This window comes from Octopus sinensis, linkage group LG11 (genome assembly GCF_006345805.1).
Source record: "Octopus sinensis linkage group LG11, ASM634580v1, whole genome shotgun sequence".
NCBI classification, from domain to species: domain Eukaryota; kingdom Metazoa; phylum Mollusca; class Cephalopoda; order Octopoda; family Octopodidae; genus Octopus; species Octopus sinensis.
The window spans coordinates 72,784,945-72,797,266 of NC_043007.1; the positions used below are offsets into that span (position 1 = coordinate 72,784,945).

Here is a 12,322-nt window from a genome sequence, read left to right on the forward strand (position 1 = left end):
AAATTTCATTAAAAGATATCCATTTTCCTAGAAGTTATGAGGGGAAAAAATTGGATCGTGTGAATTTTCCGAAAATATTCTCCCCACCATCTGGTTCGTTGGCGCAAATTTTTGTTTTCATATTCCTTTAATACAGATTTTTTTTTTTTAAATCTATTACACTTTTTTTGTTTTGGTGACCGGGAGTTTAAACATTAACCCAAAATAGTAAATTAGGGATCCAGAACAGAATTCTAAGGGCCCCTGAAAAAAAGTTTTGTGGTGAAGGTACAGCACGTGCACACTACTCACTCCCCCCCCCCAATTTCTTTGGATCTCCGTTTTCGATATAGAATGTGATTTTGTCCAAAAGTCACATTTTCAACATCTAAATTTCCCCAATTTCTTAATTTTAAACTTGTTTTGAATTAAAAAAAAATCCACTTAGAAAATTACAGGGATTACAAATCTGGGCAGTTTTATTTTAAAATTTCAATTTTATTTAAAGAAACACACCATGCTCCTTCCCTCATCTTGCCTACCCATCACCTCCTCACTTTCAAAAAGCAAAAAAACTCCGATTGTTTCACTTTTGCCTGATGTTTCACGCATGAATTCTACTGAAATAGCAGACGTCGAAAATATCAGACCACTGCTTGAAAACCTGACATGTTTGAAACTTTCTGAAAAAAATTCCCTGCTTTCAAAAAAGCTGAAAGTGAAACATTCGGAGTTTTTAGCTTTTTGAAAGTGGGGAGGTGGAGGTTGGGGAAGGGGATTTGAGTGTTTCTTTAAGAAAAATTATAAAAATAAATTCTTAAAGATTTGTAATCTCTGTATTTTTCTATGAAAGAAAATTTCGAAAAAAGTTTAAAATTTTAAAAATGGGGTAGGGAGATGAAAATTTTGAAAATGTGTTTTCTTGGGGGAAATCATCCTAATCTCCTATATCCAAGACACAGGAACCTGAAAAAATTTTGGTAAAAAAAAAAAAAAGGAAGAGGTGCAAATGTCACTTCCAACATGCTAGAAACCACAGCTAAACGACACAATTTCTGAAAAACTTCAGGTTTTTAAATACGCTCATCACAAAGACGAATTACAAAATAAAAGAAAAAGGTCATTGCCATTGAAGTTGAGCTGTAATTTTGCGCGTGCACACAGCGAGAAATAACGTAATTCGTACTGAAGTTTTACCTCGAGTATGTGTGTGTGACTGTGCAAAAGAAGTTATTTTTACATACCATTCTTAATTCCGAACTAAGAAAAACTTGAACAATACTTCCAAAATTGTACTTCAGCCATGATTTTAAGCTCCCAAGAAGTAGTCAAGGAGGGAGGGGGGTAATATTTAAAAACAATTTTTTTTTGGATAATCGTATTAATTCCATTATGCGGAGGACAGGATCGAAAAAATTTTGAGAAAATTCTTAAAAATAAAAAAAATTACAAGGGGTTTTAGTACATACTCCATCAGAACTCCACCGGTTTTCTTTAATTTTGTAATTAGTCTTCGTGATGAGCATATCTAAAAACTTGATCTTTGATATTGTAGCAAGACATGATAAATCTATTATTTTTACATGAGCATTAGTTAGTTATTTGGGACAGATGCTGACTAGTTAAGGTTGGCGTTGCGCAAATTCAAAGAACAATTTCTGCCCAAGTCTAAAGAATATCTAAAAACTAAAAGAGGTGGATTTTGCCTTTCATCCTTTCGGGGCCTATAAGTTAATTGCTGTGAAGATGTTGAACTATTAACAATGTACTACCTAGCTTCTCATTCTGTCAGCTTCATCTGGAACCTGGAAGATTACTTGTTCAATTTCTTAGTCACTATGACTATTCAGCTAAGTTTTTCTTTTTTTTTTTTTAGTAAGTCAAAATCATTATGCCCACTTCTTCACTTGGCATTCGTCTTCTTTTTAAGCTGCTATGAAGCTTATATCGTTTTACCATGTTTGAAATTGACTGAATCAGCAAGACTAGTCTGACTTTGTACTATGGGACTGATATCCAGTACCAAACTAAAGAACCTGTAAAAATTAGTAAGTCCAACAGAATGTCTAAATTTTGATTGTTTACACACACAGTGAACTTTCCTGTAATTTGGTGACTACCTGCCGCTAGAATATTTCGTTTGAAATATTCTCTAAAAAATTTTTTTTAAATTTAAATCACAAGTATGCTACAGACAGTACATATTGAGTAATGCTTGAACCTTGTGTGTGTACATTTGTTGGAAAGGAATAACTAAACGAATTGTAGAAGTTTCCTATTCTTTTTATTGCCGTTTTGGTGAACTCTCTTATTTGAGGACTGCGCTTCATTTATCATTTCAAACAGTCTGTATTCTTTTGAGCCAACATGAATCATTCTCTGTTACTGGTCTTCTGTGGCAATGTTCGCGTCTGATTCGCCCAAACTGAATCGTATTTCGCAGTGAATAACATTAATTCCGAGCAGCAGCAGTAGCTCCACATCTTGTGTGCTATTCCTTCTGCTTTAGCAACATAATTGAGAGACTTAATTACTGACCCACCTGTGGATGCATCATATATAACTATAAAAAAAACGAAATTCTTCGTAGAACTTCACTTTCGGCAGAAAAACGCTTCCATACTTTAGTAAACGACGAGCATTTAGGCGACAGAAACCCGAGCTTTATGGCGGCGACCTGGCAGAAACGTTAGCACGGCAGGCGACATGCGTAACCGTATTTCGTCTGCCGTTACGTTCTGAGTTCAAATTCTGCCGAGGTGGACTTTGCCTTTCATTCTTTCGGGGCCGATAAATTAAGTACCAGTTACGCACTGGGGTCGACGTAATCGACTTAATCCGTTTGTCTGTCCTTGTTTGCCCCTTGTGGGTAGTAAAGAAATAGGTATTTCGTCTGCCGCTACGTTCTGAGTTCAAATTCCGCCGAGGTCGACTTTGCCTTTCATCCTTTCGGGGTCGATAAATTAAGTACCAGTTACGCACTGGGGTCGACTTAATCCGTTTGTCTGTCCTTGTTTACCCCCTCTGTGTTTGGCCCCTTGTGGGTAGTAAAGAAATAGGTATTTCGTCTGCCGCTACGTTCCGAGTTCAAATTCCGCCGAGGTCGACTTTGCCTTTCATCCTTTCGGGGTCGATAAATTAAGTACCAGTTTCGCACTGGGGTCGATGTAATCGACTTAATCCTGTTTGTCTGTCTTTGTTTGTCCCCTCTGTTTAGCCCCTTGTGGGCAATAAAGAAATAAGAAAGCCGTTCCATTTTCTCCGTCGCATTAGAGAACTATCTGAGGGGTCTTCTAAAGGTAGTTCTCTGATTAAACAATTTTTCTTCTCTCATTTGCCATCGAATGTGCAGGCCATTTTAGCACCAATGGTAGATGTTAGTTCTGTGGTTCAGTTGGCTACCTCGGCAGACAAAATCATGGGAATATGCTTGCAAATAGACACACAACTACAGTAGCAATGTTACCTCAGCAGCAAGATTTGATTCCGTTGGCCACACTTCAAGCTATTTTGGATTTAACTAAAGAAGTTAAGAAATTATGTGTTGCACAGAGCTCCTCACGATGATCATTCAGTCGTTCTTCCTCGCCAAGACGGCGACGTTCATTTTCTCCGGCGTCCTTGAGTGTGTGTTGGTATCATATTTGTTTTGCGAAGAAGGCTCATAGATGTATAAAGCCCTACTCATATGTGAGTCAGGGAAAGGCAACTGGGGAGGCACTGAGCACAACAGCTGCTCCTAGTGCAGACTCTTGTAATCATATATTTTTCATGGAAGATTTCTTACCACAGAAATTATTTTTGGTTGATTCTGGTGCTTCTTGCAGTATCTGGCCAGCGAAGTTCATGAAGGATAAACCGCTTCTTTCCGAAATTACCCTGCAGGAGGTAAACCATTCAGACATTTGGTCAAATTTCCCTTTCTTTGCATTTGAACTTACGTTGTGATTTTAAATGGATCTTCATCATATCTGACCTGCCTTATCCAATCTTGGCAGATTTTCTCCATTACTATTCTCCATTAGTGGATGTACGTAAACGACGCCTGTTGGATGACACTGCTGATCTTTCAGTTGTAGGAAAGAATTTGAATACTCCGCTGTTAGCCCCACATTTTTATCGCTGTTTCGGGAGACGTGTATCATTCCTTTTTAAACTATTTCGCAGAGCTTACCAATTTGAACTTCCATATGAGTGGTCCTACCCATACTACAAAACATTTTATTTCCACGAGTGGTGCACCGTTGTTTTCGTGTCTGTGTCGTCTTCTTCTGGATTAAATTAAAGGCAGCAATGGTTGAGTTTGATAATTTATTACAGCAGGGAATTATTCACCCTACCACAAGTCCTTGGGCCTATCCTTTGCATATGGTTCCTAAAGGTTCTGGAGATTGGAGACCGACAGGGGATTTTAGAAGGTTAAATTCCATGACGGTCCGTGATAGATACCCTATCCCTCTTCTTCATGATTTTTCATCTTCTTTGCATGGATGTAGTGTATTTTCTATGCTCGATTTGGTGCGAGCGCATCATCTGATTCCAGTCAACCTGGAGGATATTCCAATAACAACGCCATTTGGCTCTTTTGAAATCTTAACCATGCCATTTGGCCTCCGAAATGCTGCCAGCACATTTCAACGGTTCATAGACTGTCGTTCGTGGACTGGATTTCGTCTATGCTTATATTGATGATCTGATGGCCAGATCTTCTGCTGAAGAGCACGTTCATTATTTAAAGAGGCTTTTCCAGTGCCTTCAGGATTATAAAGTGCAACTTAACCCTACTAAATGTGTTTTTGGCTCTTCTCCTCTTGTGTTTCTCAGTCACCTTATTGACAGTGAGGGCATTCTACCTCTTCCTGAGAAAGTGCAGGCTTTTGGAGACCTTACTCCTTCTCTTCATCAGCTGCATCATTTCATCGGCCTATTGAATTTTTATAGATGCTTTATTCCTCGCTGTACTGCTGTCTCCTCTTAATGAAGTGTTAAAGAATCGTCAAAAGAAAGATGAGGATATTGCATCGACTTTAACTCAGTTGAAATCTTTTAATTCTGCAAAAGATGAACTTGGAAAAGCGTCCCTCTTATCGCGCCCGGTCTCCGATACAGAGCTTTCGCTTGTGGTCGATGCATCAGGCACTGCTGTAGGTGCAGTTTTACAGCAGTTTCATTTAGGACAGCTACAACATCTTGCATTTTTTCCCGGAAGTTGAAACCTGCTGAGACACGGTACAATATGTTTGGACGTGAGCTGTTGGCCATTTACCTTGCCATAAAACATTTTTGGCATATTCTTGCGGGAAGAAATTTCACGTTCTACACAGATCATAAGCGTCTTCCTTTTTGCTTTACGATCAAAGCCAGAAAATATTCACCGATTTCATCCCTCAGTTTTCAACTGATATACAGCATATACAGGAGTGGCTGTGTGGTAAGTAGCTTGCTAACCAACCACATGGTTCCGGGTTCAGTCATCTGCGTGGCATCTTGGGCAAGTGTCTTCTGCTATAGCCCCGGGCCGACCAATGCCTTGTGAGTGGATTTGGTAGACGAAAACTGAAAGAAGCCTGTCGTATATATGTATATATATATGTGTATGTGTGTTTGTGTGTCTGTGTTTGTCCCCTAGCATTGCTTGACAACCGATGCTGGTGTGTTTACGTCCCCGTCACTTAGCGGTTCGGCAAAAGAGACCGATAGAATAAGTACTAGGCTTACAAAGAATAAGTCCCGGGGTCGATTTGCTCGACTAAAGGCGGTGCTCCAGCATGGCCGCAGTCAAATGACTGAAACAAGTAAAAGAGTAAAAAGAGTATATCTCAAGTCCCTGTAATACTGCGACAGATGCATTATTTCATCTGCCTACAAATGTAAGGCACATTTGTTCAGCGTTGTTTTGAAACTGTAAATAAAAGTGTTGCATTTTGAATTTGAATACAACTCTACCTTTTTTTTCATATTCGTTTACTATATGTTGTTTTACACTTATTACACTTTTTTTTTTCATTTTTGTGACCGGGTGTCAAAGTGGGGTTACTGGATCGTGTGAATTATCCGAGTCCACACCCTACCCACCCTCCGTCACAAAAATGGAAAAAAAAAATAGTGTACTAGGTGTAAAATAATGTGTAGTAAACGAATATGAAAAAAAATTTCGCCGACGGATGGGGAAGTGGTGAGAGGACTCGGAACATTCGTAATGTGAATTTTCCGAGTTCTCTCCCCTGCCCCATCCCGTTCGCTTGTGCGCATTTTGTTTTTCATACTCCACAGAAAAATATAGAGATTATGAATCTTTAAGAATTTTTATTTTTAAAAGAAACACTCAACTCTCCTTCCCCAACTTCCATCCATCACTTTCCTACTTTCAAAAAGCTGAAAACTCCGAATGTTTCGTTTTTAGCGTTTTTGAAAGCTGTGATGTATTTTCAGAAATAATGTTGTTTAGCTGTTGTTTCTAACATATCAGGTTTTCTGGTAGTGGTCTGATATTTTTAATATCAGTTATTTCAGATGAAACATTTGGAGTTTTAGCTTTTTGAAAGTGGGAAGGTGATGGGTGGGTGAAGTGAGGGCATTTGTTCTTAAATTTACCCTAAAAATCTTACAGTATGGTTGTCAACTAAATTTTGTTGTTATCAGGACTAATTTGATAAATTGAATATTTTGGTGGATCATTTAAAGTAAATTGAATTGGATGTTAAATAGTGCAGCATTATGATAGACAACTGAAAAATAACCATAAAGTTTGAGAACACTCTGTATCTGGAACTGATGGTCTACCGGCCATACTACTAAAAACATGCAAAAACAGCTTTGTGAAGCCATTAAAGATACTATTTCAAAAGCCACTAGATACTGGCGAACTCCCAGAACTATTAAAAGACATAGTAGTAACACCTATACACGAAGGAAGGTAGCAGGCTGAAGCTAAAAATTACAGACCTGTTTCTCTTATATCTCACACATCTAAAATTATCAATTGCATTGTCTGAAATAAAATTAGTACATACCTTGTGGAAAACAACATCATAGATGATATACACCATGGTTTTTTGGACTGGATGAAGTTGCCTTTCACAACTATTACAGCAGCATAATACTATTCTTAATAATCTCTTGGGATGAAAGGACATTGACTGTATATACTTTGATTTCATTAAGGCATTCGACAAGATTGTTCATGGAATCATCTGTTATAAGTTAAAGAATCTTGGTATCTCAGGAAAACTCAGAGAATGGCTCTTTGACTTCCTACATGGTAGGAGGCAATCTGTTGCTGGAAATGGTTTTTGCTCTGCAAAGTCACCTGTAATAAGTGGTATGTCTCAGGGAATGGTTCTAGGACTATAATTATTTATCATCAATCTATTACAAGTCCACTCATCCAAAATAATGAGTTACGCCGATGATGCTAAAATACCCATAGCTATCCAAACTCCAGAAGATACTGTCACACTCCAAAATGAGCTAAACCTCAGTGATAAATACATAAAAAATAAATGAAATACTTACTTATACCCATGGAAGAAGCAAACACTAAGTCATGTGTACACTTAAGTACCCCAAATATATCCAAAATAGAAATTCTATAGCACACCCTGAGACACGTGTTTTAGCTAAATGTTTTAGTTAAATTTAAATTCCCAGGAAGTGAAATATTTTTTAAAAATTCCTCTTTTTTTTTTTTTTCAGGCACCTTATTATCTTTATAAGACAAGCTGTAAGTATTTAATTAAACTACCTCTCAGACTGAAAAATTATACTAGAATCATATTTATCCATATTAATGTACCTCTTTTTTCTTTTATTATGTTGAAACACATGTAGAATTTATCATTTTACATTTTTCAATTATTTCATATCAGCAATCCGATCATAACCACCATTGAAACTATTTGATAAACAATTTTGTTAATGTGATGAAAAATAGATCTGGAAATATTGTAGTGATATTAGAGAGAAAAAAGGTAGATGTGTGCTGGCTCAAAGTGTTGATAGACAGGGGAGCTTCTGCCAGGCCCTTCGCAGGCAATAAACACTGGTACAAATTCTTTTAGTTGGGTAACCACATGTCTGTAGGTTGGGAATGTATGTCGCATGCAAAGAAATTGAATAGAGTGGTTGAGGTAGTCGGAGTATGTGACAGAATAAATTTAAAATTAGGTGAGAAACAAAAGCAGTGGTTATATCAACTGAGACACCTCAGTCTGGATTGAGGGATGAGCAGCAAAATAACTATTTCTGTGACATCCGCTTATCATGGTTGGTGACTTTAATGTACGTGTTGGTACAAAAATGGTAAAGTGGGCATAACAATGGTGATGACATTAGCAAATGGTAACTGACATGAAATTAAACAAAGTACTAGTGTGTGCATGCATATGTGCACATGTGTGTGTGTGTGTGTGTGTGTAATTTTTTTTATTTGTGAATGAAGGTTAGCAACGGTTTCATGTTAAGAAAAGTAGGAAAATATCCTAGTGTCTTAATTCATTCAGTATTCCTCATACAAGATGAGAAAGGGCTAATTTTTATCCCAAGCCATCAATGACAAGAGGAAAGACTGCGCTACAAAGCTTTTGAACAAACTCGAGCATCCCCTCCTACCAAATATGCTTTGGTTTTTCTCAGACAAGAAAAATTTCTACCAGGATCAGATGGTGAACATACAGAACAACCATTGGCCTGCCATGTCCCTAAAACTTGTACTGAGAGTGATAAAAATCAAACATCCAGTCAACATCATGGTGTTTGGAGTGATTACTAGTGATGGTAGCATTATGCCTCCATTCACCTTCCCACATGGCCTTAGACTCGACACAGAGGCTTACATCAAGTGCCTGGAGGAGGTGGTGCTGCTGCCTTGGGCCAAGAGGGTGGCTGCTGGAAGACCTTATGTCTAGCAACAGGTCTCTACACCATGCCACACAAGCAGGAGAACCCAGTCATGGCCGTCATACAATTTCTGCAAGCACATCACCCCTAACATCTGGTCACCTTACTCCCTAGACTACAAGCCACTTCATTATTATGTGTGGGGTGCAGTTGAGTGAGAGACCAACAAAATTCCTTGTAACACCAAAGATAAACTGAAGGCAAGGATTATAGCAACATTCACCAACTTAAACAAGGAGACTGTCCAGAAGAGTTGCAAGAGATTCTGAAGTCATCTGGGGATTTTGTTGAATCAATTTACTCTTTAGTATTTCAAGATATTTTTATGTAATTTTTGGTAAATATATCTATTAAAATGAGATGTCAGTGTTATTTTCATTTTTGTGTAATTTAGATGATAATTTATTCACTGCACCCTGTATATGTATACATATATATATAAATATATATATATATATATATATATATATGTCTGTCTCACTTGTTTTTTCTCCCTAGCCCCCTTTCTATCTCCCTCACATATTTTTTTTCTCTACAGAGAAAAAGAGGAAGAGGTAGTGAGAGAGACTCATATACAACCACAGAGAGAGAGAGGGTGGAGGGAAGGAAGGAGACAGTAAGAGAGATAGAAGTATAGAGAGGAACATATATATATATAGATAGAGAGAGAAAGCAGAGAACTGGCAGTGACTTCAAAGGAATAAATGTAATGTATAAACTTAGAGAAAGCTGGAGGTGAATTGTGTAATAGGTGTACACGGCATTACAATGAAATAGACAGTACATGGATTGCTAGAAATAGGAGCCAATTCACTACCAACTGCCCCCTCCCCACCAATTCATTTTTCGAAAATAAGAGCGGTTATCTGTAGAATGGTTAAATTAATTTAAATGATACGAAAATCTTGAAATATTATCAACTTTATTTAGTGTTTTTGGCGGTCAACATACTAACAACTTCGCTTTTTATAAGGATAGACAAGATAAGATATATATATATATATATATTGGTAATTAGTAAGGGATTTCTCCAAATGTTTACTGGTGAGCTCCCAGTTAAGTATTCAAAATAGGTTATTCAACAGTTAGTATACAAATCCAGTAATAATTCTCATATGATAAGAATTTCGCGCTATATTCTGTTGGATTATTCTAAATATATTACCTTTAACCTTATAGGTTTCCTGGTGTATTTAATACCAATGAAAATAATAAAGCTTCAAATAGACCTACACATGTTTCTACTGTATCAGGGCGCTCTTACCTCTGCTGGCAACTAAGGGCCTCTCGCTCAGGATGAAAGGTAGACTGTATGATGCATGTGTGTGAACTGCCATGCTACATGGCAGTGAAGTATTGACCATGAATGCTGATGACATGCATAGGCTTGAAAGAAATGAAGCTAGTATGATCCGCTGGATGTGTAATGTCAGTGTGAATACACGACAGTGTTGGCATATGGCCTAGTGATGAGGGCATTGCCCTTATAATTGCAAGATCGTTGATTTGATTCCCAGACCAGGTTGCACATAGTGATCTTGAGAAAAAAACTTCATCTCATGTTACTCTGCCAATACTTTGACATCTGATGTGTAGCAGAGTGTACACGGGTACATGCAATGTTGATTTGAGGGAGGGAGCGAGCGAACTTATGTACAGCACAAACATTTGATCCTTATAAACAAATCCTTTATGCAGAAATTGCTGAACCATCATCTGTCATCTACAACAGGAATGTCCATGCATATCCAAGAGCTATTGATGATGTAAAAATTGGGTTTTTTCTATAATGTCAATAGATTTCAAAGAAATATTTTCCATGTTTCAGGTTGTCAGGAGGATTTGGATGTCTTCAAGCCTTTTCCTAATGGAAAGTACCCAGAAACGCCAGAGATTCTTGAACTAACAGATTTCCTGCAAAATGAAAGAATAGGAATAAAAGCTGTGTGGAATGCAAGTAAGAAAATTTCTCTTAAATTCTATATACCATTATGTTATAATTAAATGGTGCATATCCATCAAAAAATGTTTGCTGCATAGACAAAGATTCTATTTCTTAAAGCAAATTAAGAAATTTGGTTTTTATATAGGTTTTGTACTAAATTTTATGCCAGGTCTAGTTCTTAAGATTTGAATATCATGATGTTTTATCTGTTATTATTGTATAATATCTGATTTAATTTTAATATTTTGTACTATATTCCAAGACCTGAATAATAAGAGACAATTCTTTTGCAAGCTGAGTCTAAAGTCTGGTTTTGATTATCAATAAAATTTCTTTTCTTTTGGAACAAAGACTTTTGTAAAAGGTAGGACTGTTCTTGTTATAAATATGTAAATGTTATATCCCTATGCTTCCAATATCATAGTATCATTGCTATTGTCAACAACAGATAAAGAATTAAAAAACACGCAACAAACCAACCATCAATATTTCTAATACTCTAACTGTAAACTGTACCTTGACTTTGAAGACCAAACTACAAACTGCTGACTACGTGTCTGGAACACTGTATCACACAAACAATTCATATAGAAGCTTTATAGTTGTCTTAGTGGTTGGCTTATTGCACCTGCATACCTCTGTACAGCTATATGCACCAATATGTACCCTATACCATGGGTTCTCAGTCTCTGGCCATGATATTTTACCGATGGGGCTCAATAAGTTCTCACCAAATTTTCGATATCAGCCAGCTTTCATCTTTGACATTCCCAGGTGTCCACTGTGGAACTGCTGCAATATACATTTTTCAGTTCTATATTTGAGAGATGAAGAATTATGTACATTATTTACATTTGTCTTCATCTTGTTTGTTGTTAACACAAAGTTTCAGCTGATGTACCCTCATTCCTGGGGGAATTTCGAACCTGGGTCCTCATTCTTAAGATATTTTGCTGATGTTATTATTGTTATTCAGGCCACTGCTTGGAATTGAACTCAGAATCTTGGAGTTAGTAGCCCACGCTCTTAATCACTATGCCATATGCCCATGAGCAATTAAGGAGTGAATTTTAGAGCTTATAAATCTAATATTTTCCTATCCTTCCTTAATACCTATTCCTGTATGCTACTCATATCTGCACTAGGTCTACTTAAGAGATTATTATGTCCTAGCATATGTGCTGCCTCTTTTAATTTTCATATTTTCCAGTGGTGTTCTCTATCTATTATTTTAACTTCATCCTACAGAGTGAGGTGGTCTCCGGTTTTCCATACATGATCAGTTATACCTGATTTATCAATATCTCTTCATGTCACAGCTTTGTGATATTCCTCTACCTTTATTTTGAGGGGGTTGCATGTTTTGCCTTTGTATAACCTACTTCAGCTGCATGTGTACGGCAAGTCTCATAAGTGATGGTAGCTACAGCAAAGTAAAGAAAGACCCAACTCTGAAAACAGAGAGGAAGTTGTCGTAGATCTTGATCAAGAACAAGGATC

The 12,322-nt window shown here is 37.2% G+C and overlaps 1 protein-coding gene across 1 annotated transcript in view; it reads left to right on the forward strand.

Annotated features, from left to right (window-relative positions):
• LOC115217420 overlaps positions 1 to 12,322 on the forward strand; it is a 53,215-nt gene that overhangs the window by 5,783 nt on the left and 35,110 nt on the right. The window contains exons 2-3 of the mRNA XM_036507696.1: positions 7,675 to 7,702; positions 10,706 to 10,834. Coding sequence (XP_036363589.1) covers positions 7,675 to 7,702; positions 10,706 to 10,834 — 157 coding nt within the window. The remainder of the gene's footprint in view (positions 1 to 7,674; positions 7,703 to 10,705; positions 10,835 to 12,322) is intronic.